This window comes from Carettochelys insculpta, chromosome 19 (genome assembly GCF_033958435.1).
Source record: "Carettochelys insculpta isolate YL-2023 chromosome 19, ASM3395843v1, whole genome shotgun sequence".
In the NCBI taxonomy this organism is placed as follows: Eukaryota; Metazoa; Chordata; order Testudines; family Carettochelyidae; genus Carettochelys; species Carettochelys insculpta.
This window is the reverse complement of record NC_134155.1, coordinates 22,478,253-22,504,252: the sequence shown is the minus strand read 5'-3', so window position 1 is coordinate 22,504,252 and position 26,000 is coordinate 22,478,253. Positions and strand designations below refer to the sequence as shown.

Below are 26,000 nucleotides of genomic sequence, written 5' to 3'. Positions count from 1 at the left end.
AGCCAACCAAAAGAATCCCACAGCGTTTGTATCCGTCAGAGAGAGGGGAGAGGTTTCAACTCAGCTGTTGAAAAATGTGCACAAAGGCCTTTCCATTCTGCCCCTTTCAGAGCTTAAAGCCAAGCAACCCGTTACGGAGAATGGTGCCTGTGCTCCAAGGCCCTGCCCAGGTCATAATCAGAGCAGGTCAGTCTGCGAGGATTCTCACCGGATGCTTTGGAAGTTCCCCAGCAGATCCGTGCTACCCTGAGAAACGGCAACATCTGGCAGCAGTGGTAGAAAGGAATTAGGAGTCAAGAATGAAACCTCCCATGATTCTCTGCAGCGCACTCCCCCCCCCCCCGCCCACCCCCAACTTCCCTTCCTCTGCATGGAAGGGGGGATAAAGCGCCCTCCCCGTCCCCTTGTCACCTCAGCAACAGTTGATGATATAGCCACTTTTTCCATTTTTTTTTTTTTTAAAAGGAACCCACGTAGGTCGAGTGAAGCGATTCCAGACACCAGCGAGGCAGCGCGGAGGGTTACTATGGTAGTGCCATCCATTAGGAAGAAAGGCTGTATTGAGCTGAGCAAGTTTGTTCTCTTTGGGGCCATATTAAATTAAATTAGAGATGGTCTTGCTCTCTCCCCCCCCACCCCCAATAAGTTAACTAATCAAGCTCAGAAACTGGAACAATTCTTAGAACTAGGAAGCGCTTTAAAGACGGAATGAATCTCTCTAACATTTGAGGATACTTATAAGCCAGTTTCCATCCCAAGTAACACTGCAGAACTCACGGAAAATAATTACATACCATCTAACATGTCTCAGCGTCTTTTCCTAGGGGAACTGCCTAACGAATACCACAGCAGAGAAACAGAAATGCACCAGGACATGGGAAGAAAGCAAAGATTATGGAAAATGCGCATGCAGCCTTGCAAACAGCTTGGTCCCCAATTATTCCACTCAAATGCAAGATGCATACTCCCTAGTCCGTGCAGATCAAAGGGACGTTCCTGGCGAGTGACATCTGCAGAGCAGGCGCTCCATCCATGTTACCCTAATGGTTTCAATTAAGTCTTTGAATTGTGAAAATGCAAGCGCATTTCTCTAGGTTCCAATGTTCTGGCCGGCCGTGAACAGCCAACTGTACTGTGCATTTACTGCTGTCTCTCCTCCAAGCATTTCATAACCACGAACCCTCACAACCCCGCCTGCAGGGAATTCGTCCCCCCCTGCAGTGGGGAAGCTGAGGTCTAGACAAGTAAAGCGACTTGCCAGTGACTAAGAGATGGAATGGGCCCAAGGACTTCTGATTTCCATTACTATGCCCCAGCCATGACAGTATGCTGCCATTCCTACTGGGGCAGACTGCATGCATCGCTGGAATCTCTCCGGAGGGGCCCCCGTTCAGACTGCCAAAACCAGGCTCTTCGGCTCAAGCACTGTTTCCCTAGAGACCTTAATAAACTCAACAGCAGTATTTGGCATTGGAAATACACTACAGTAAATGCTTGCATATCCGGCAGCCCCGGGACTGGGAGTTTGCCAGATACTCAAATATTCTGGATAAGACGACCTAGCAATGCATAACACTAAAAAAAAAACAAAATTAGATATTAAGAAACAAAAACGTCTGCTGAGTACTTTATTTACCAACAACAGTAATACCGTACCCTAAACTCATACCATACTTACTTGTATGTACTCTCATTATACTGTACTTATGGAAAACATAACATTAACTTGTGGTTAAAATGCCGGTTATTTGAGAGTTCTGGAGGACAGAATGCCGGATATGAAAGAGTTTACTGTAGTATAGTAGATTCACATCACACATGAGCCAAGGCACCATCACATCCTCTGCATTATCCCAGTCAAAGCAACATTCTCTGTCTAGCCAAGAGCAGCCTAGCCATCCCCATGAGAAGTACCAGCAGCAGCAACAGCAGCTCATGCTACATAAATCTTCCTGGACAGTAAGAGCACTCAGAGATCTCCAGTCTCCCTCCACCTCTTGGTTCTACAGCTCAGTTTGTTTTGCCTGGAGATCTGGGACAGCTGTAACTTCTAGCCCAAATTAGGAAATAGTCTTCATTTGCAGCATCCTCACCAGTGGGGTGTCTAGGGGTTATCCCCTTTGAAATCCGGATAGCTACTCAAATTCTTCATTTACTGACAGCTACATCTCAATCTGACCTTTAAGCCACAGCACCAGTACTAGCACTGCTACTTTTACACCCAATGTGTCTTTTGGACTAACCTATCCGTAGTTCTCTCCTTTTCCCAGAAGAGGTGAGGGTAATTTATTTAGCTTTTTCCATCTACTATGGCAAACAATTCAATTCCATCCCGTAAGTTTAGGCTACAAACAACATAGACAGACATTGCAACCATGAGCCAGCAGCCTGAACCAACGCTGACTGCTCTGACACACCCATAGGATGCCGAACAAAGAACTACGGGTCTTCCCCTCTAATGCACACGGCCCTGCCATGAGTGTCTAGCACCAATGAATGGCTCTGTTTGAGCAAGTGACACGTGCGCCAATGCTCAGAAACCCACTGAGGTAAGTAACTGGTGTAACCTGCCCACAACGATTTTGACGACTTTGGAAAAACAAAAGCAAGGCACTGCTGGAGTTATGGGCTGAACTGAGAGAGGCAAAGCCTTCTGGGCTACTTGCTACCATTACATGGAATGGAGCCTCAGCCACTCTGACTCTGGATTGCCTGGCAAGAAGCCACGTCAAGGCCCATTTCCCCACCCTCCATTTCCTACCAGAACAGCCAAGACTCAAGGTGTGTTACTGAAGTCACAACCCGCAATGATCATGCCAGACACACCCGCTGCAGAGCAGCCTGACAACCTGTGCCCAGTCAGCTGTTGGAAATGGGCATGAGATGTTCACTCTAACGGAAAACAGGAGGCACTGCTCTCTCTCAGCTCCCAACAGGATGGCCATTTGGTGTGTCCAGAGAAAGGGGTGTAAAATGGCTAGAGCTAAAGTAAGTAACAGTGTCGTCTGCCTTATATTTCTAACGTCACATATGAGAATGATACATGCACACAAACAGAACGTATACAGGCAGGTCATCACGAGCTCCTGAAGGACAGGTTTTGCATACAGCATATTTGAGATACTGATATTCAAAACACATTTCAATAAAACACGGGAGTGTAGTGTCAGGTGTCCAGCCCAGGTCTAGCAGGGAAAAAGAATGGAATGGGTGTGGACGGGTACCTCCATCACACAAACCAGCCCGCACAGGCCCAGCATTCAGTGCTGAACAGCTGGAGAGTTGTTGGGCGGTACAGAACGGTGCTAGGACGCAAGTTCCTCTCGTTTCAAAGACGGTCCTGAAGAGGTCTGGAGTTTGATTCTCCCCAGTCTGGCAGCCAGTGTAGTCACTGACAACTGAGCAATGAGAGTGTAAAGCTCTCAGCCGGCCAGCCGTCTTTTACGCAGACGTAAACAACAACACAAAGTCACACGCAGGTGGGCAAGTGGGTAGCACCGTCAGGTATGGTAGGTCTGCCGTAGGCATGGACACCAGGCCCTACTAGATGGTCGGTGGCTCTCAGCCCCCAAGAAAAGAGTCGACCAATGTCATAAGAAGAAATATAAAGCTTCACACTACCACAAGTCTTCACTTATGTGTGGGACAGACACTTGGGATGGAAACTCAACGGCAGATCTACTGTGCAAAGCCGCAGTAACCACCGGCCCACCTGCCTGTTTCATGCCTCCACTTTCATAAACCCCAGATTGTCATCTTCACAAAACAGAAATATAAAACCTAGGAACAAGGGGCCACAAGACTCTTGCAGATAAGGGAAAGGGCCTTTGGCTGCTCAGTCCAGCTGACCGGCCAAGGACTTACAATTACAGCCTTAATACAGGGCTACATGACTTGCCCCACGTCTTGTTGCAACGCGTGAGCTGCATGAGGGTAACACCACCAGCCAAGCCATGATATGGGACAGAGGCCGGGAGACAGAGTTTTCTCCCATGAACTGCGCATGTTCTCTTCCTTCAGTGCACATCAAATAAGCGGTACCGAGACTCTACCAAGTCCTTTAAGGAGGTTGCTAATTGCTATGAATTTTATGTGGAAGATGGTCACAGAGGGGTGCCGGGCAGAAGCATACAACCCAAAGAGTGCTAGATGGAGCTCGGCCCTCCTCTACAGCCTGCTTCTCTGCAAGCATCTGACGACGTGGGTCTTTGCCCATAAAAACTTATGCGCCAAAAAGTCTGTTAGTTTATAAGGTGCCAGAGGACTTCCTGTTGTCTTCTCTGCAAGGCTCAGGACCATCTCCATTGAAGCTGGGTGTGAGCTGCAGTCACAAGAGCTGTCCCTGGGAGTTCCAGTTTGAGTGGGCCTGGCAGGACCATCCCCCAGCCAGCTCCCACCAAGAGAGACTGGTTCTCATTAAACTCCCCAGTGACAAAGGCTGGAGCAGACGAATACACCAATGGTGACCAGACAGCAAGCGTGAAAAACCGAAACAGGGGCCTATGTAAGATAAAAGCCTTGAATACTGGGATGGTCCTCATTAAAAACCGGGACATCTGGTCACCCCACAGACCCTATTCACAAACAAGCCCATTGGTTGGGAGGAGGGGGCATTGTATGGTCTAAGGAAACAAAGCAAGAAAACTCACAGGGTAGGAGTGAAGTTAGAACTGATATTAACAACAATGCGCAGCCCCAGCTTCTCTCTCTCTCTCTCTCTCTCACACACACACACTCTCTCTCTCTCTCTCTCTCTCTCTCTCTGATTTCATGGCAAGACTCTTGCTAACAGAATAGGCTCCTTTATTCAACCCTCTAAGCAGGGAACAAATGCTCCCCTTTTTCTGCATTAGCTGTATCTCTCTGGTTCACATGAGGGGGTCATGGTGCTTCCCCTCTGTTAGCATGTGACATTTCCCAGCGCCGAGGATTTCACAACCTGCCTCACTCCCTGCCTCTCTTCTGAGCAGACACTCAGGGCCTGCCTGCACTGCTACAACAAAGGGATGTGCTGTAACTCCTCTGTGCAGATGCTGTGAACACAGGATTCTAGTCCTCCTCAGACAGAATTACTTGCCTGAAAACTAAGACCTTTTATTAGCTCATGCCTATGGCAGCCACATGGGGGAGTTACCGGGCAGCAACCGCCAGGTCTAACTCTGGAGGGAGACTAAAGCAGTGGCAGAAGAGGGACTACGGTGAAACCCAATGCACTCGTTTTCACTTGTGACCCACCTCAGAGCACAGGTCTCAAGGTGTGGAACACCTGCCTCCCAGACACCCTGTCCCTCAGTTAACTCCCTCTGTAGCAGGTCCAGGGCTTTGGGGAAAATAAAGACACACGTTCATTCCTAGGGCCTAAATCAGACCTGCTTTTACAATCACAGTTGCAGAAACATGACATCTCTGTGCAGATGGCCAACACAGGGCACCCATGGACCACTTCAGCCTTGTGTAGAACATACAGGGATGCTTCTTCCCACAGGTGCTCTGCGATAAACTACCTCTTGCGGTAGTGGCAGGACATGGCACAGTGAAAGGCACTATTTATTACCACCAGTAGATCTACCAAATGGTGCCTGATGAACAGGCAGAGGAACCTATTCCATCCAAACTCCTAAGGCACCATTGTTTTTGGAACCCTAACACAACTCGAAAGCAGCAAACTGGGCAGAAACCAAGCTTCAGCCTCCTTGTCCATATACGTTCTGGGCCTGCCTGACAGACCCTGAGAGAAAACCAGGGACCTGCAATTTACAAAAATATCCTCCTTACAGATGAGTTCTGTTCACAGATAAGGTGAAGTTCATCCTGAAACAAAGGCCAATGCACCAAAGCAACATTTTTTGGAAAGGTCTTGGTACATCCTGTAGCCAGCAGAGACCAGGGAGGTGTCTCTGGCTATGTCTACGCAACAGCCCTATGTTGAAATAAGATATTGATAATAAGAACAACAACGGCTATTTTGAAATACCTTATTTTGAAATAACACAACCACATGCAAAAGGCAGAAAGGAAGGAGAAGTTTTAGGACTTTCTGCTCCAAGGGGGGATTTGTGTGTGGATTGAATTAAAGGTTAAGAAGCTGCTCTGGCCCCACACATCACAGCCCACCACAATTGACAAAACCTGCAGAAGCCGCAAAAAACAGGCAGCTGAGCAACTCGGTGGCAGGGAGACAGCAGAAATGAACTGAGGTGAACTCTAAACCCCCAGGAAGGAGCACCACAGGGGAGCCTGCTGCTGGTACTGACCTGGCCCAACCCACAAAGCAAGGACTGGTGACTTTTTGAGAGTCAGAAGCTTTATCTGTGAGTTCAGTTATTTCTATCACCCTGTGGGAAGAGAGGGTACAGGCAGGAAATGAGCCAGGGAGGCACAAAACCCAATGTGCAGGATTAGCTGCCAGCCACTGAGCCCCAGATCAAAGAGAAGAAGGAGGGCCCAGGATCCCTATCAGCCTCTAAAGAGGAGACAATGACGTAAGTCCTTCCTCACTGAGGAGCCAAGCTGGGGAAGACCCTGCCGGTACAAGGATCCACAACCAAGGCCCTGATGCCCTCACTGACTTTTCCATCATTGGACTCTGTGTACCCAAACACATCAGATGAACATGTGACCCTGCCAAAGTGCTGAGACACAACAAGGACAGATCACCACAGGGCAGCTATAAAATGAGACAGGGATCCCCTGGGGGCAAATCCACCTAGCATGCCCCTGCCTGACCCCTAGGCCTGATGGGTCTTGAGCATTCCCCTTCACAACCCCCGAGTGGATTCAGAAGCACCTTCATCCTGAGTGCATCGGGACGGTCACTTACACTGGCTGGATTTTGGTGAATTCAGGGATTTCTTCTTTTCTCTTACGGAAGAGGAACCAGTAAGAAAGCAGCCCAACAATAAGCGAGAAGAGAAACACATCAGTCATGCTAAAGAGAGCACCATCCGGGACATCGCTCTCTGGAGTGGAGTCCATGACAGAATCCTCCAGGGCAACCGGCAACACTAGAAAGGGGAAAGAGAAAAAACAAGTTACTTACAGACAAAGAGCAAGCAGCGCCAGAGCGAGCTGGGAGAACTGGAGTGAGCTGAGAGAGCCCTAGAGGACGACCCCTCCGGACATGCTTAGTCCATAAAGCTCGCACTGACCCAAGGCAGAGCCCCGCTTTACGGGGTCGTTCCACAGCCTAATGCATCTCACTGCTGAGAAGATTTTTGCAGCAGTCAGCCAAAATTCCTGCTTTCCAGTTGCATCAACTCCAGCCAGCTTGGACTCCATCCCAGAGCTCCTGATATGGTTCCCATGGAGCTAAGTGGTCAACTTTGTGGCAGGAGCCAGGTCCGAGTGACGGTTGGCCCTTGCTCAACTAATACGTATTCAGCTTGGTAAATCTAGAGGACTCAGTTCCCTCCAGCCACCCCAATCATTTCTTTGGCTTTTCCTTCTTATTATCTTTCTGTTCCAGAATGTACTGCCATGTGACTAATCACAACAGAGCCACAGAGAGGGACAGTCATCTTGGAACGACATGTTCACATTTGCTTCAAATTAATCACAAATTTGCCGCCCACTACGACCTCTTGGTCCCTGCTGGCAATACAGCATTTGAATTCCTGTTCCCCAACATGATTACCAGTTCATTCATTTCTGTCCACATTTCTCTCTAATAAATCCTAGGTCCATTTGTATCATTGCCTTTGCACACTTTTCACATTTCGCATCTGTCAGGTTCATTAATATATTTTTTCCTTTCTTCTAGATCATTAAAGTGGCTAGATGAAAACAGAATTCAAAAATGACAAAGAGCAAGATCACTGTTATTGCTGGGACAATGCAGGAAACCCACCTATGTTTATTTCTATGCAAGTAATCATCTGCTACTGATCTCTAAACAGTATCAGAAGGGTGGCCGAGTTAGTCTGTACCTTCCAGAACACCAAGAAGTCCAGTGGCACCCTACAGACCAACAAATATTTTGGAGCATAAGCTTTTGAGGGCAAAGACCCACTTTGTCAGATGCATCTGATGAAGCAGGTCTTTGCCCACGAAAACTTATGCTGCAAAGTATCTCAGCAGAAATGTAGCACTTTAAAGACTAACAAAATGATTTACTGGGTGATGAGCTTTTGTGAGACAGACCCACTTCTTCAGATCAATTTCATTTCCAATACAGACTGAGATTTATAAATACAGAGGACCAAAAAAAAAATTGCAATAAAATTTTTTGGTCCTCTGTACTTATGTCAGTCTGTATTGGAAATGAAATTAATCTGATGAAGCAGGTGTGTCCCACAAAAGCTCATCAACAAATAAATCATTCAGTTAAAGTGCTACATTGCTGCTGCTGCTTTGTTTTGTTGGTGTACAGACTAACACAGCTCCCCCTCTGCTACTCTCCAAAATATCTGTTAGTCTATAAGGTGCCACATGACTTCTTGTACTTTTTGATCTCTAAACAATTATTCTTATTTCCCACCCACCCAGAAAAGCACCAAAAAAGAGCTGATTGCTGTGAGCACATTCAGACCAGCAGCTGCCTTGCTCCACCTAGCTAAGGTACTATTTGGCCCTCATTGCTGCATTAGCTCAGTGCTTCACAATCTTGAATGTATTTATCCTCCCAACACCTTTGTGAGATAGGGCAGCATTAGCCTCCTCTTTGTACAGATGAGACACTGAGGTTCTGAACGGTTAAGTGACTTGCCCAAGATCATATAGGGAGTCTGTGGCAGAGCAGGGATTTGAACCCAACTCTCACAAGTTCCAGGCTGTTGTCTCAACCACTACCATCCTACTCTCCCAGAACAAATAGCCAGTCCTTTTCCTCCTCCATTGCTTCCCAAACCTGCTGGCTCCTATTAATCATGACCTACATTGGAAGATAAGCTTCATGATGGGCAGAATGGAGTTCTGAGTTGGGCAGACACATGATTAACTTGAACCATGATCCACCGGGGCAGAGTGGCTTCTCCCCTTATGATCAGGCATTCTGCCAATCCAAAAGATTATGGATATTTGAACACGTTGTGTAGAGTGGTGACAAAGTTGACTGATGGGGCGAGTAGGCAGCACAGAGGTTTGCGACAGTGGAATCATATTAGGAAACTGGCAGCGTGGTGGTCCCTAGATTTCAAGGGAACACTGTAATATATTGGTCAGACCTGCTGTATGATGCGGGAAAGACAAGAGCTCCCCCAAAACAGTCTGAGAGCAGATCTTTTGGAAAAGCAGCCCATCTTGATTGAAAAATTGTCCGTGAGGGAGCACCCACTGGGACCTTGGTAAATAGTTCCAAGGATTAATAATTCTCATGGTTATAAATTTACAATTTATTTTCAGCTGCAGCTTCCAGGGAGGGTGTCTCACCTTTCTCTGCTTGAGCAAAAGCCTGTTACTCGGTATTTGTTGTCCACGTAGAAATTGTAACCATACCACTCCTTGAGTCTACCCCTAGAAGGCAGGTTTTCTAACCCCTTCATCATTCTCCTGGCTCTTTTTTGGTCCCTCTCCTGTTTACCTGCATCCTTCTTAACTGTGGGCCCCAGAACAGGACACAGGATTCCAGCAGCAGTTTCACCAATGCCACATGCATAAGCAAAATAATTTCTCTGCTCCTACAGCTCAGAGTCCCCTTTGCTGTTTTGGCCACTCCAGTCAAACTGGCAGCGCCTGTTCAGCTGGTTTCCTCCCATGACCCTAAACTGGTTTCAGAGCTGCCACTTTCTAGGACAGAGTTCCACATCACGTGCATTTCACTGACATTCTTTGTTCTTCCCTGCACAAAGTAAGTGATTAAGTTAACCACCAGACTGGCTATAACTACACTGCAACTAAACCTCCATGACAAGCCTATGTCAACTCAGGAGGCTGGGACTGTTTAACTGAGGTGTAGATGTTCAAACCTGGGCTGGAGTCTGGGTTCTGGACCCTCCTCCCTCATGTGCCAGCTTTGAAGCCGAAGCAAAGGGCTGGACTTCTGATCCCAAACTTCAATTTCAAAGCACTCTCTGTACAGCTGTTTTAAAGAGCTGGCACAAGCATGACTAGCCCAAGCTTGCTCCAAAATGCTGTGTAGACGTATGCGTGGAAGCAGAGGGCTGAGTGATCCCTCTATTGGGTTTATTATCAAAAACATATCTGCTCCAGCTGCAAAACCCCTGCTCATTGATGTAAGTCTCCTCACCTGTTCGTGCCACTACCACTCTGCTCTCTGAGAGCTCTCATTGAAAGGCCCGGGAGTAACAGAGACTTGGCACACACGACTAACCCGAAAGCTCATTCCCAAGCAACGCAAACATGTGCCATCTAGTCTGAAGTCTGGGCAAAGTTACTCCCTTGCACTAAAAAGGTGGATGCCAAGCAGTAGCAGAACCCAGAGCAAGTATGGCACAGCCCCTTGCCTGAGTTCAGGAAACCAAGCTCAGCTCCAGAGCTTTTCACTCCAGCTGGCTTCTGCCAAGGCATTTATAGGAGACATCAGTCACTGCCTGTGCTTCAAGTGCAATCACGGGGCTTGGGGTTTAGAAGGAAATCTGTCTTGTGACTTTTCCAAAGCCACTTGCCCTGTCCCAAACGGAGAGGGAGCAGCCTCTGGACACCAGCGTCAGTTTTCCCACCACTTTGCACCAGCCCCAGGCTGAAAAGAGAGAGGAGAGATTTATTTGCCTCTTTCCCACATATGGCACCATTGAGGCCGAAGGGTTTCAAAATGTTCTCATCGCTATGGAAGACACAGGCCCACTTACCAGCCCAACATTTCCTTTACCTCTCACTGGAATTCTAGTCGCCGACAGTCCAATAATGCAGAGCAGGGCAGTAAGGAGAAGGCACAACCACCAGGCAAATACAGGTGGATGGTAGCTGAAATCCGGTAGGAATCTACAGGTTAACAACTGTAGACATTTTCATAGTCAAAAGAAGCCAAAGGCCTGATTTCACATCTTGTCTGGCAGATGGAACCCCTGCAAGAACAGTGTCCCTAAACACCTTCTAGGGCCCAGCACTGAGTCACAGGGAGGTCTACCATACACATCCAAATCAGGAGTGCCATTCCTATCAGCCTCCGGAGGCTGTCCCCTGCTACAAGTACAGGACAAATGTAGGTAAGCAGAGCCCACATGATCCAGGGCCTGAGACTGACTGGTTTTGCATTACACCCTCCAGAAAAAATGTATGATAGGATGTGAACAGCAGGGTAAAATTCACTCGCTCAGAGGCTCTGTGTAGTGCCACAAATTACAGCCCAACTACCTAAGGATCCAAGCCCTGACGGTTATTCATGTTCACCTCACTTGCCTTAGATACACAAAAGAAATCTCTCTCACACACACACTTCTGAATAAGAAATTCTCTCATGCCGGTTGCTAAAGGGGGGAGTACGTATGGGTAGCAGTGACTTGGTTTTGCACAGTTTTGGAGGGCCAGATGAAATGGCTCCTTCCAGTGGGGTGCTGCTGTGGGATTATCTATGGCTCAGTGCTGAACAGCACTGCTGCAGAAAGCTACAAATGAGCACCTCAGCAGAAGCAGAGAGAAGCCGACAGGCACCTTGCAGTGACATCAGACAGGCCTTTCAGATACACCAGTGCAGGAACTTGCACAAGCAACTTTGCCAGGCTAGTGCAGGAATAAACACAGAGCAATTGATTCTCAGGCTTGTGCAGTTTTCATCCACTAAGAATTTAGGAGTGAGGTTCTACACTGAGGAGTGCTTGAAAACAGCACCACAGGGATCTTTGTTTATTGTCTGGCTGTCCTACAATAAAGAGCTTTTTGTAGCTGCCAAGGAGGCATATTTACTCTGAGATCTTGAGAGTCAATCAGGGGAAAGGTTTGACTTGTGCATGACCAGGGCTGAGGTGGGTCATGTGACAGAGGGGCTTGTGGCGTATACTTTCTGTAAATTCCCTTTGCCAGAATGGTGCCTGAGTCAGGGAAGAACCCAGCTCCCTCCGATTGCTCTACTGGCCCTTCAGTACTAACTGGCCTATGCAAACTTATCTGCAGGCAGATGAGCCACTGAGTCACCAAGTTTTAATTCTGATCCCACTTGCCTTGTTTCCAAAGAAAGCCCCGTCCCTCGCACCTTGAATTACCAGCTATTTGGATAAGCCACATTCTCACACACTTCTGTTTTCTTCAATACTCCCTGGCTGCCTTATGCCCCAGCTTGCTCTCAACTTCTCTTTAAGGGCTCAGCAAAAAGTACATCTGGAAGATGCTCACTGGGATTCCCATGTGGGCAACCAAACACGGCAGCTGCTTTGTTTTACAACCCCAATCTGCCTAAAAAGGTTGGCAGCGGAAGACCTATTAAGATGTAGGCAGCTGTTTAGACAGATATTTCCACAAACTGCATTTTTGCCATTCCAAGCAGAAAATGGAGGGTGTCCAATCCTGTAAACCCAACCCTGCTGGAGTAGCTTCACAGACATCAGTCCAGTTACACATGAGGAAGAACAGCAGGACTAAGCTCTAGATGTGTCACACACTCTGCTTAACATCCACTTCCCTTTGCACAAAACCAAACCAGCATTTCTACCTCACACGTGTGTCTTTCAGACAGGATTTCAAATGGGCACAAGCTGAGACAACGTAAGAGAGCCCAGTTTACAGAGCCCTTGTGAGATGACCCAAGATGGTCAAACACAGAAGCACCCAAAATAACCAATTGCTTCTGAAAATCTGGGCCTCAAGTCTCTGTGAAGGGAGGTATATTTCTTTTCTGACTTCTCTATTTAGAATGTCAGCGAAAAGCCCCCCCTTCCGACCTCCCCCCAGCTCAGGTGGCACCTCTAGGCAGTCCTGTAATAAAAATGTAGTCAAGGGGGACATTTTAAGCCAGGTTATATTTTAGCCCATTCAGCTTTGAAGTTGCCCCTTTTCAGTCTTAATGTTCTGGTAGTGTGTTAGATTTAGAAGGTCTGATCTCCAAACACCATGTCTAGTTCAGGCCACTTTGAAGTCCCACAGAGATGCTCTACAATGGGGAATTCATGCACATTTTGTTTTTCTTTAATTACATCATCTTTCAAACTTCAGCACCAGGCACGTCACTGAGTGAAGAGCATCAAAGCGCCCAATTCTGGAAAGTGCTAAGCTCCTCCACCATCAAGTTCAGAGTAAGTGAACTCACACTTCACACGACCCAGCCCTGATAAGGTTACTGTCAATTAAGTCATTATTATGAACAGTCCTTGTCAGGATGTGTTCTGCAAAGTTGCCAGCAGCCTAAAACTCTCCCTGAAAGTCTTGCCCACAATGCACATCAACTATACAAAGAGACGCACAGATATCCTTCAGAACAAGAGAGCGCCCTAAAACCAGTGGTTTGGCTGGGGGCAGGGAGCCAGCGGGAAACCAGCTTCCCCCCCCCCCCGTTTTTTGTTAAACAAAAAAGGCATTGCCTAAAACTCTATCTGATGGGCACAAGATACAGAGCCCTCCTGCCAAGAAATAAAGGAGTCCAGCCCTCCCCTTCCCCCCGGCATCCTGGTTTCAAGGATTTTTCTCTCACAGTAGTTATTCTCTATGGCTACGTCTACACTAGCCAAAAACTTCAAAATGGCCATGCAAATAGGAATAAGGGGACTTTGAAGTAGCCAGGGTCCTTTCGAAAAGGAGCCCTGTCTGGACAAGCCACGCGGCGGTGAGCCGCATCAATTTCGAAGTGCCACGGCTGCCCGCATGCTAATGAGGTGCTGAATATGTATTTCACGCTTCATTAGTAAACTTCGAAATGGCCATTTGCATGGCCATTTCAAAGTTTTCGGCTAGTGTAGACATGGCCGATCTGAAAGGAAAATTTCACTTCCCAAAGCTGCTTTTGGGAGTGGTCAGACTTTAGTGGCATTTGGTGATATACAAGAATACAGGTTTAAGCTACTCATCCTGCACAGTGGGACTTTTCTGTGGGGTTGAGCCCCTGCTACACAGTCACTGTGCAGCCAGTGGGGGTGGGGGTGCACTGGCTGCAGCTGCCTTTGTCTCTGCAGCAGCAGCCTGCAGCGTAACAAGCTGCAAATGGCTCTTAAAGAGCCACATGCAGCTGAGAGGGAGCTGCCCAGCCAGCTAACTGCACCCTGTGAAGTGACCCTGCCCCAGCTGCTGTGGGCGTTGACAGTGACCCCCCTCCTCCCAGCCCAGGAACTCAACAACTGGATTTAGTGGGGTGGGGGCAGGGGGCTCCTGGATGAGTGGGGTTTGGAGGACTGGGTGAACCTAGAGGGGAGGAGCAGGCTGGCATCAGTCATCCCCCTGCCACTCCCTCCTCTTTATCTCCACTACCTGTTGCCCTGTCTACTCCTCCTCATCCTGATATGTGCAAGGTGTGGCCTGATCAGCCAGCTCTCCCGGCTGCAGCCCAGCTGTGTGGATGCCACTCCGTGCAGCAGACACGAGGGGGAAGCAGGCACCAGTGTCACCTGAGTTGCCTCCCGCTGGGTGTGGCTGACCCACTTCACCTCCCTGCCTCCTTATCTGTATGGAAGATCAGCTGGGACTCCTGCCTGTGAAGGCACCACACCGGCACAGTGGGGCTCAAAAAACTGTTTATTTACTGCGTCTCACATGCGAGGACCAGTCACAGACACCTCGCTGCTCTGGCTGGCTGTTAAACAGAGAACACGCTGACCTCCACTGGCATGCTGATGTACTATTGACAGAGCTGCTGCCCAGTTTTACTCCCCGGGGCCTCATGCTTTGCACAGAGCTACAAAGAGAGAAAGCCCTACATTGTCACACCTGCTTGCTGCCTCTCTCCGCATCCAAGATAGCGCAAATGGCCTTGTAAACCCAGGGCTGTGGATTCAATCCTCCTGGGGCAGGTTAGATTAAAAACAAGTGTGTCAGGGATGGTGACAGGTCCTGCTGTGAGTGCAAGGAACAAGACATGATGACCTCTCAAGGTCCCTTCCAGTTCTATGAGACATACATATCTCCTTGATAGGGTTTTCTTTGAGGGTGAGGAAGGATGTATCTGGACAGCTGAGTTACCAGCACATCCTTCCCCACAAAAGGAGATACTGACAAAAGTACGTCTTGATGTATTCGTGGCTGGCTAAATACAGAAGCAGCTTCCCCTCCCTTGGTGTTCACACCTCCAGATCAACTGTTGGTAGTAAGCCTCACCCTTGCTGACTGAGCTAACCTTGTTATCTCCACCCTAGCTCTGGCTTATTTATGCCGGGCCCTGCAGATTTCCAAGACCAGCATCTGATGAAGTGAGTCTGTGCTCATGAAAGCTCATGCTCAAAACTTTTCTGTTAGTCTATAAGGTGCTACAGGACCCTTCGTTGCTGTCATATGCATTGAGGCTCTTGAAGTATTGATTTTAAGTGGGTTTGAAAAAATGGCTCTTCTTGCTATTTTGGTTGCAGACCCCTGCTCTGGGGTAGGTAATGCCCCTCTCCCTAGAGCCAACAACCAGATAACAGTTTTATACTCCTCCCCAGGGTGCCACCTGGGAACAGAGCTCAATCCTGTCCTTGCCTGAATGCCTCAAACGAATTATCTGTCCCAGTAACTACTCATGGCAGGGTCATTCTGACAGGCTGTGTGTCCACTCCGCCCTCTCCCCATCAGGATAATGCACTTTCTCTGCAACCGTAATCAGTGCCAGCCAGCTCACTCGGTACTCAGTGTGCCTTCTGCCTTCCCCATTTCTCCTGGGCAGGCAAGGTGGTCTCCTCAACTCCATCTGCCTGGGCACATCTTGCACATCCCCTTTAGCCTCCAGACATTCATGCAGCTGGTGTCTTTGAGTCCTGGGCAGGCGTGAGACCCTCGTAACTATAATAAATGCGTTTTTATTATTTATTACTTTCCTTTTCTCTAAGAAATAACTATGAATTTATAAACGGGGGGGGGGGGGGGATTTTATATTCTTGCCGCAGGTGCAAAACTAGCTAGTTACGGCACTGCACTGGATCGCCCAGGACACGTTGTCAGGTCTGCAGCTGTGGACGGCCCATACACAGGCCATACAAAGTAGAAAGTGTGAGGGAGAGAATGCCCCAGTTCCATCCACCACTACTGTGCACTGTCCATCACCCACACAAAGGTGATCCAGAATTTGGGGCTATTCAGTCACTGACCATCTTTGACCCAGGACTCTTGCAATGCAGAAGAGGTCTAGAACCAAGCTTTCTACACCCTAACTCTTCTAACTTCTCCTCTAAGCATTCAGCCAAGCTACTCGTTTTCAAACATGTAAAACTAGTGGCAGCAGCCACCTTTAAGAGGTTGGGTTGGACACTAACATGGGACAGGAGGCTTCTGGCAGATCAGCAGAGGACATAACTAGCAGCAACTACCCAGAGGCCTGAAATGAGGGATTTAAGAAAAGAGTTTGAGTTATTCAAGATGTGCATTCAAACTATAGAAAAGAGTCAGAGAAACGAACTCACAATGGAGCGTGGAGCCTTTCATCCATTTGGATCCTACCATGCAGACACTAAGTAGAAGTCCTTATTACTGGAGTATCAGAGGGGTAGGCGAGTTAGTCTGTATCTTCAAAAACAACAAGAAGTCCTGTGGTAACTTACAGGCTAACAGGTATTTTGGAGCATCAGCTTTCCTAGGCAAAAACCCGCTTCATCAGATGCATGGGGTTGGATTTCAGAGAAGGGTTTAAAAAGGGAGTCTCAAGCAAGGGGAGGGCCAGAGCTGACAAGGTCTATTCAGTTACAGAGGACATGGCCCATTATCAGCAGTTAAAGTGGAGTTGTGAACATCATATACATAGGTAGTCCGTCGTGTCCGACGATGACGTCTCGAGCTTGCACAAGCTCATCAGCTGTGGACTCGCATGTGGCTGAGGAGTCCAAGCTTTGAACGGCATGGGCAAGGGAATTGTCCTGGCTCTGTTGGTGCAGCTCCTGCTGTTGCTTGAACATCAAGAGAGGAAAAATCAAGTCAGTTCAGCCAGGGAGGATGCAGCCAATTATCAGTAGCTAATGTGGAGTTATGAACTTCAAGAGCAGATAAACTGCTTTTGTAATGGGCCAATCACTCCCAGTCTCTGTTCAATCACTGGTTGTTGGTGTCGAATTTGCAAATGAATTGCAGATCTGAAGTTTCTCTTTGGAGTTTATTTTTGAAGTTTTGTTGTTGTAGGACTGATACTTTTAAATTTGTTACTGAGTGTCCAGGGAGATTGAAGTGTTCTCCTACAGGTTTTTGTATGTTACCGTTTCTGATGTCTGATTTACGTCCATTTATTCTTTTATGGAGAGACTGTCCAGTTTGGCCAACATAAATTGCAGTGGGGGCATTGCTGGCACATGATGCATATATTATATTAGCAGATGTGCAGGTGAAAAAGCCTTTGGTGTGCTTGATGTGTCCTGTGATGATATCACTGGTGTAGATATGTGAGCAGAGCTGGCGGCGAGATTTGTTGAAGGGATTGGTTCCAGGCTTAGAGTTAATATGTTGTGGTCTATAGTTGCTGGTGAGAATTTGTTTAAGGTTGGCAGGCTGTCTGTAGGCGAGGACAGGCCGGCCTCCCAAAGTCTGTGAGCGTGAAGGATCGCTGTCCACGATGGCTTGTAGACCAATGATGATGTGCTGGAGAGGGTTTAGCTGGGGGCTGTATGTGATGGCCACTGATGTCCTCTTGTTTTCCTTGTTGGGCTGGTCTTGTGGCAGGTGGCTTCTGAGTACACAACTGGCTCTGTCAATCTATTTCTTCACTTCCATAGGTGGGTATTGTAGTTTCAGGAAATCTCCCTGGAAACTCAGTAACAAATTTAAAAGTAGCAGTCCTACAACAAAAAAAAACAAAAAATGAACTCCAAAGAGAAACTTCAAAGCTGCAATTCATTTCAAATTTGACACCAGCAACCAAGGACTGAACATAGACTGGGAGTGGTTGGCCCATTATAAAAGCAGTTTCTCTGATCTTGATGTTCACATCTCCATATTAACTGCCGATAATGGGCCACGTCCTCTGTGACTGAACAGACCTTGTCAACTCTGGCCCTCCCCTTGAATGAGACTCCCTCTTTAAACCCTCCGCTGAAGCACCCCCTCCCCACTGCATGCATCTGATGAAGCAGGTCTTTGCCCACGAAAGCTTATGCTCCAAAATATCTTAGTCTATAAGGTGCCACAGGACTTCTTGTTGTTTTTATTAGTTGAGTGTTGTGCTACTCTTTGTGGCAAGCCGGCCATAGAACAAAAACCATCACATCCAATAGTAACAGAGAGGGAGCCATGCTAGTCTATATACTATCAAAACAAAAAAACAGTCAAGTAGCACTTTAAAGACGAACAAAATAATTTATTAGGTGAGCTTTTGTGGGACAGACCCACTTCTTCAGACCAACATGGTCTGAAGAAGTGGGTCTGTCCCACAAAAGCTCACCTAATAAATTATTTTGTTCGTCTTTAAAGTGCTACTTGACTGCTTTTTTGTTTTCATTACATCCAACAATGGCTTCAGCAGAACAGAGGCAAAGGCTAAAAGGCCCCAATTACCTGCTTAAAGCTTTAAATAAAGTTCAGTTTGCTTGAAATCATTTATGTGAAGACTGAGATGTTGAAGCTGCAGACGCAGTTGGAAGAACACATGATCGTTACCAAGAACATGCTGATGCAAGTAACCAACAAAAGCGGAAGGTGGAGAATGTGTGTTGCCAATACAGAGAATCACAGCTAAATATCTGTTGCAACAGATGCGATGACTTGGCAGATCAGCATGTTGTGCCACATTTCTGCAGCCATATGACACCTCTCAGTCAGCCTGACTCTGCGCATAGGGTCATTAATTAAAAGGAAATTGAAACACAAGGCAATGACTTTCCACCCCAGGCACCCTGTCATGGCTGGTGTTACCCCATCAATTGTAGACTCATCACCTCTCCAACTCAGGAGGATGCAACTGAACTTCTTCCCTTTGTCTGCACACAAACAGCACCACTGAAAGGCAACCACCTCTGGAGCGAAAGCAGAAGCCAAGAACAACAACGGTGGTACAGCAAAGCAGTGTCTGGCAAATGAGGAGGGGAAAGAATAAAGAAAAGGAAAACATTTTGCTAAGTTTACAGCGGGAGGGGACTTACGCATAGGACAGGCAGAGATTTTTAACAGGCAATACAAAAGAAGGCATTCATTGTGAAACACAGTTATTTCAGCTACCCAAGTTGAGAGAGAGAGAGATACTGTTAAAACGTATCAAATGGAGAGGTATTAAAGTGAGCACAGCTAGTGTTTGCCAGCCAGCGTCATAATAGCCAGTGCGGAGACAGAGACGCATCCAAGCAATACATAAACTAAGGCTACTTAAGGGAGCCAATGTGGTATCGTGACTAGTTCGCTGGACAGGGCCTCCAGCAACCTGGGCTCTATTCAAGGCTCTGCCCAGGCTTGCTGCTGACGTAGGGCAAGTCATGGCCCTATTCTGTGCCGCAGGTTCTCCTTCTGGTCTCTTTCATGAAATTTAATTATGAACAGTATTTTAGAAGATCTAAGTATTGATTATTAACCATGCCTTAGACATCAGTGTCTTCTGCTGCAGGATACTCCAAACAGAAAGCCATCTCAGGTGCATGCCGCATTTACGACATGCAGCATCAGACTGGAAGCACCTTGGGTCTGTCTCCATGGCTGTTCAGTGCCATTCACTAGAAGGAAAGCTCCAGCAGGGACTAGTCACTATTCCAGCTTCAGTGTTGCCAGATTGATTGCGAAAGCCCAAAAGGTTCATACTATTGCTGAACCTCATTCTGTCAGCCCGTCAAGAAATTGTCCACACTATGATGGGTCCAGGAGCAGCAAAGAAGGTAGCGAGAGTTTCTCCTTTCCAATAATACCATCAGCAGACACATTAAAGACATGTCAGAGGATACAGAAACAACTTTAATTTAGAAAATCAAAGAGGCAGGAAATTTTTCCCTTCAAACTGATGAATCTACAGACATTGATAAATTGCACACAGCTAATTGTAGTTGTTGAGCTTCCTGAGAAGGACAGCTTAAGAGAGAATTATTTAGTCTGCAAGGAACTTCCACAAAAAACAATGGGGGCAGGGAGAGGAAATATTCAGAGTGACAGACAAATATTTCAATATAAATGGGGTTTCACAGAAGAACTGCGTAAACACATGCACAAATGGTGTGGCAACAATGGCAGAGAACATAAAAGGCTTTGTGCCCGAAGCATAATGTGAAAATCCAGAGGTGCAAATAACTGACTGCCTTCTGCATAGGCAGACGCTCATCTCAAATAGCCAGCTGAGCCGAGATCCACATTAAGGCTATGTCTACACTACGAGATAAATTTGAATTTAAGGCAGTTAACTCAATAGTCTTCACTGTAAATACCATTAGACTGATTTAGGGAGCACCAAAATCAATATATTATCCTTGGAACCAGCTGGGTCTGGTGTCAAGTTTGAATTTAAAAGTTCAGATAAAGGTCAGCGTGGAAGCGTCATGTCTTAAAACTGAATTAGCCTCCAGAGACAACTGGCACTGCTGCACCTGGCTCCCGGCTCCCAACTCCCCGACACTTAGGGGAGCTGGGAAACTGACCAGTGCAGCAGCCCTGGTCAGCTTCCGGGCTACCTCCAACTGCTGGGACCCAGGAACAAGGCAGCAGTGTGAGAAGTGGCAGGAATGCAGCAGGGACCATAGGGGAGGACACAGAATGGAGGGAGGAGGCTGAGGGAACTGTGGGATAGGATCCCACAATGCGCCACTGCAACAGCCGATGTCTGGTCATTAAGTGTGGCAGCAATAAGTCAAATTTGTGGGGAGCCTGTGGGAAGGTGAGGATACTCAAATTGGAATTTCTAAAACCCTGAGTTATAAAATCAATTTTAATAAATTTGAATTCATCTCGTAGCGCAGACATAGCCTAAATGAAGCTGTGAAATGGTCAGTTTCCTCAAATCCAGAATGCTTCAGTCATGTCTTTTATTTCATATTTCATGCCTTTTTTCTATTTTATGTGAAGAAGTGGGAGCAAAATGTCAATCCCTTCTCCTTCACACCGAAGTTCAGTTGCTTTCAAGAGGAAAAGTTCTGTCAAAAGTTCACGAGCTGAGAGAAGCACTGAAGCAATGTATGCAGAGAGAGACCCAGCATGCGAGTCTACGACAAGATAAATACTGACTGGGATAACTGGCATACTTGGCTGAGGTATCTGAGCACCTACATGAACTGAATTGGAAACTGCAAGGATGCAATGAGAACATACTGACACGCACAGACAAGTTAAATGAGTCCCAATCACAAAAAACTCTGGAGAGAAGTAGGTCATGGTTCACGCTAGATGTTCACATAAGCTTCTAGCTCAGATCAAGACGAAAGGCTACTCCCACTTGGGGAGCAACATTTGAAATTGCTTCATGACAAGCTTGGGCATTACCTCAGATTATTTGGAACGGAGGAGTTTGATTGGATTCTAAATCTTTTTGCATTATCTACAGAAAAAAATCAGCAATGAGTTTATCTTTGAAGGAAAAGGAAGAATTTTTGGATGTCAGAAATGATCACACTCCAGCTCAAATTTAGAGAGATTCCATTGGATCATTTTTGGCTACAAACTGAGAAATGAATATCGACTGATTTCAATCAAGCAATAATTGTTCTACTGACATTTTCAACCATCTACCTTGGTGAACTTTCTCTTCATTATCACTTACAAAAAATGAGAAGAGATCACGTTTAAAATGTGCGGATCAGGAGCTGAGCGTAGTTTTCCAGCACTGAACCAAATATTTATCAGTTGTGTTCATTAAAACAAGCTCACATTTCACATTAAAATTCTAGCAAAATATGTGAAGTCAAATACTGTTTCATTAATATTGTAATAGAAGTATCAAAACAAAAAGCAGTCCAGTAGCACTTTAAAGACTAGCAAAATAATTTATTAGGTGAGCTTTCGTGGGACAGACCCACTTCAGACTCTGTTCTGGTCTGGCTATGGTCTGAAGAAGTGGGTCTGTCCCACGAAAGCTCACCTAATAAATTATTTTGCTAGTCTTTAAAGTGCTACTGGACTGCTTTTTGTTTTGATAGTATATAGACGAGCACGGCTCCCTCTCTGTAATATAAGTATGTTTCATATTGAAATAAGTGTTATTTCTTGCAATATTTTATGCTATTTTTGTCATTTTGGTGTACCACAATAAGTTTGGGATCTTAAAAATGTGCTGAGAGTTGAAAAAGTTTGGGAAGCACTGTCCCCAGCAAATGACTTTCCCTGACAATACATCTACACTTGGCCAGATAAAGCAGGGAAGACTCTGAGCAGATGTGTGGTTGAGTCTCTCACTTCAGGGTGGCTTGTTGTAGGTATTACCATTTCCTTCCCTCCCTACCCCAAAGAAATTTAAAGCATTAGTTATTGTTTTCTCTTGGTTGGCAACGGAGGTACAGTTTGGTGTTTAGACAAAACAACAGCAGAGGGAAGCGCAATAGCAGCCCAAGTGACCTCAGTTGCTGGGAAAACTCAGGACAGCAATGCTGAACAGTCTGAAAAAAAGCACTGCGTAGTGTGAAAGTTTGCCTGTCTCACCAACAGAAGCTGCTCTGATACAAGATCTCACCCACCTTCTCTCCAACAGCATTTCTTTGAACATGGCACTACCTCACCTTGCTATAATAAAAGGGCCAGGTTTGATACTCCTTATGGAGACGAAACTCTGGCTGTGGTCAGAGGGTGGGAATACAGGACAGTAATTCAACATACAACTTCCAATAGGAAAAAACTGCCCTATTAGCAAGACAGAAAAGATCCAGAAAAACAGTCAAGATTCTGTCAATAACATTAATCCCTGGGGGAAACTACAGAGGGGCTGCTAACTTAGCAAGCACCTATTTGGTTCAGCGATAGATGACAATACCCACCTATAGAAGAAAAAGTACTAGGCCCAACCTCTTTTAATCAGTCTTACACTACTTTCATGAAGATGCAGCAGCCCAGCCCCCAGCGTCTGTCAGCATTCCATCTACCCAAGTTGGTCCCCTTTTCCTTCCCTGTTATCAAGGGTATTTTACCCAATTTATTCTTGGCTCTTTCCTCCCCAAAGAAAAATGCTCTACTCCCCCGGGGTGAACACAGTTTTTCCTAACTCCCCCGATTGGCAGAATGAGCCTCTCAAGCCTTGACAAAAGGAACACGCTTCTCTTACAGATCTCAAAGAAGAGGGCAATGTAATGTAGAACAAAGCACATTCCTCTCCCAACTGCAAACATTTAACTGCGCTGCATGGCCCAACCCTGACTCATTTTCAGCTCCACCAATTCTTGATGAAACCCGGGTCACTTAGGGATGGCTCAGCGTAACAGTCAACAGATGAACTCAAACCTGGGTCTCTGGAGTTTAGTGCACAAGACTCACATCTTGAGTTAAAAGCCAGCCGGCTCTCAGATAAGGCTGCAGTGAGACTTGTTCTTTCTCTGTGCAAGTGGTCTAGATGTCACTATATAGGGCAGGTGTATGGGTTACATAAACACCAACCAGGATTTGACATCTACTATTTTGATCTGAGCTAGATTTTTTTCTTCTGTTCCTTGCACAAAAGCTCAAATAAACATCCTCTCGCTTTGTATAAATATTATAAGAAGTCCTGTGACACCTTATAAACTAACAGATATTTGGAGCATCAGCTTCTGTGGGCAAAGACCCACTTCCAACAAAAGTGTATGCTCCAAAATGTGTGTTAATCTTTAAGGTGCCACAGGACTTCCTGTTGATTTTGAAGATACAGACTAACTCCGCAACCCTTCCGATATTGACATAATTATGTATTACACCATCACATGGCATTTCTACGACAGCTTCCAACCAAACTCAGAAGCAGCACTGATGAAGACTCGCAAGCAGGACAAGGCAGTATTTTTCTGATAAACCGGGGCATGGAGCATTAAGGTACAACCTCATCATGTGACAGTAAAAACAAAAAAAAAACCACTTTTGTTGTTTTCTCCTGCAAGACAGGCTGGTTTCTCGACATTTTTCAGCTGCTTGGAATGCCTCATCTAACATGACATGGCTCTCGGAGCAAGTAACGTACAAGTAAAACACACACTGCGTAACACATAAATCAATTTTTTTAAACTTACACAGAGTAAACAGAAAACTCACTCAGCAATACATTCCTCCCTTCTAATCAAAGCTGAATGCTGTAACCTTCCAGACAACGAACAGCAGAGCTTCTATTCAAAGTACAATATAGAAACCAGCTGTATTCCTTCCTAGCAGATTTTTAAACCCTATCCCAAGCTTCAAGCATTGTACCTTTGGGCTTTCATTACCAATCCACAAAACTGGCAGCAGCCCTCACTTGAGGAGAGCAGAAGAGTTGTAAAACACTAGAAGATAGAGCTTCAGAAGGAAAAGAACGGTTTCACGGAGACCCGGAGAGAATTCTGTCCTCTGGGCTCACAAAGATGTACACCACACGCCGATTAAAGTTAACTTATTTTGTTGTTCAATGCCTCTTGCACATAATTGGGTGTTATTAGCCACTAGGAGCTCAGAGAAAACCTGTTTTCAACAACCTTGAACTGTTTCACTTGCAGACTTCCTGCCTGGAAAAGCCGGCCTTTGCTCTGGGTTTGAAGCACCACCCATCTGGAAGCCTTTGCCATACTACTTCGAAAGATTGACCCATACAGGTCAATGAGCAACCTGGCACTTTCTAGGGTTAACCCCGCAACACCTCACAAGTGAGGAAGGTCAATGGGAGAAATGCTCCTGCCTACCTTCTTCCTTGAGGACAGCCAGAGTAGTCGACTGCTAAGTCAATTTTAGCTATGCAATCGGCACAGCTAAATTGAGTCTGAGCGGTCAACTGCCGTCGATCACAGTAAGCCCTAGAAAAGTGCAATTTTGATTTGCGCATAACTTGCATTAATGCGAATTCAGTGCAAATCGAAACTGCCCCCGGCCCCAGCTCGGAGAGCCTGGCGGGCGCACAGCTGCTTCTGGTGCAGTTTCTCCCAGCTGGGAGAAACCACACTGCAAGCAGCTGTGTGCCCTCCAGATGGAAGAAGCAGGGGCAGCGTGGCTGCCCCCCACCACACACACACTTCCCCCAGCTGCCCGCTCCCCCAGCCAGGGGAATTCCAGGGATCTCCCCAACCCTCTCCAGTTTACTCAAAATCTGATTTATGCCAAGGACGCAATCTCCATGTAAATCGAGTGATTACTGTACAGACATAGACTTAGCGTCAGACTACCCTACCAAGAACTCCATAGTGCTCCCTATAAGCTGAGCACGTGGGTGGCCACCCAGAAGAAATTCAAATGCTTCCCAGCTAATAAGCAGAGCTGCCACCGCAAGTGTTTCTACTCATGGTGCACATCCACACGTGCCTCAACACGCATAACAAAATTTACTCCACACAGGGATAGAAAAAATTAGAGGGAACAATGGTGAGCATGAAGGTCTTTGGTACTGATTTGAAGATATAGTGAAACAATGAGGACATGAACTAAAAGTACACCTTCATCTAACCAAAATCACTGACCAATCTGATTTCCTCGTGGGAAACAAGTTCAGATTGTAAGCAGCAGCCGGGAGAAGGGCAAAACCAACACTACAAAAAATTCATGCACCAAAACAGGGCAGGAGATGGCGAACATCAAACATCCTGTGCACTCTATTGGTTGGCATTATTTACACAAGCAAAACCTCCCCACAGTCTTATGCAGCAGAATTTTAAAAGCCCCATGCAAATATTAATATTGTGAAGGATTCAAGAAGTTATCTGCAGGCAGCTACGTTTGTTCACTAATTCACACATCAAATGCCTGCCTGAAAGTACGACAACTACCACCTATAATAACAGTATCTTCTCCCTCTATTTCTTTATTCTATGCATAGAGAGCACTTCATGCACAGTCATCTTCACCAAGTCCCCTTCTACTCACAGCTGACCCATACAAATGGGAAACAGGCCCTTCACACAACAAGGGAAGAGAGGAGGGATAAGATACACTAATGAACACGTGCTTGTTAAAGTCACCAAAGTTTGCAAGGGAGG

The 26,000-nt window shown here is 46.5% G+C and overlaps 1 protein-coding gene across 4 annotated transcripts in view; it reads right to left on the bottom strand.

Annotated features, from left to right (window-relative positions):
• POR (cytochrome p450 oxidoreductase) overlaps window positions 1-26,000 on the bottom strand; it is a 61,841-nt gene that overhangs the window by 27,516 nt on the left and 8,325 nt on the right. For 3 of the 4 annotated variants that reach the window (XM_075013492.1, XM_075013493.1, XM_075013491.1), the window contains one exon: window positions 6,821-7,004. In XM_075013492.1, the coding sequence (XP_074869593.1) occupies window positions 6,821-6,975 (155 nt within the window). In that variant the 5' untranslated portion in view covers window positions 6,976-7,004. Of the gene's footprint in view, window positions 1-6,820; window positions 7,005-16,406; window positions 17,766-26,000 lie in introns of all 4 variants that reach the window. The other variant, XM_075013490.1, reaches the window with a different exon arrangement.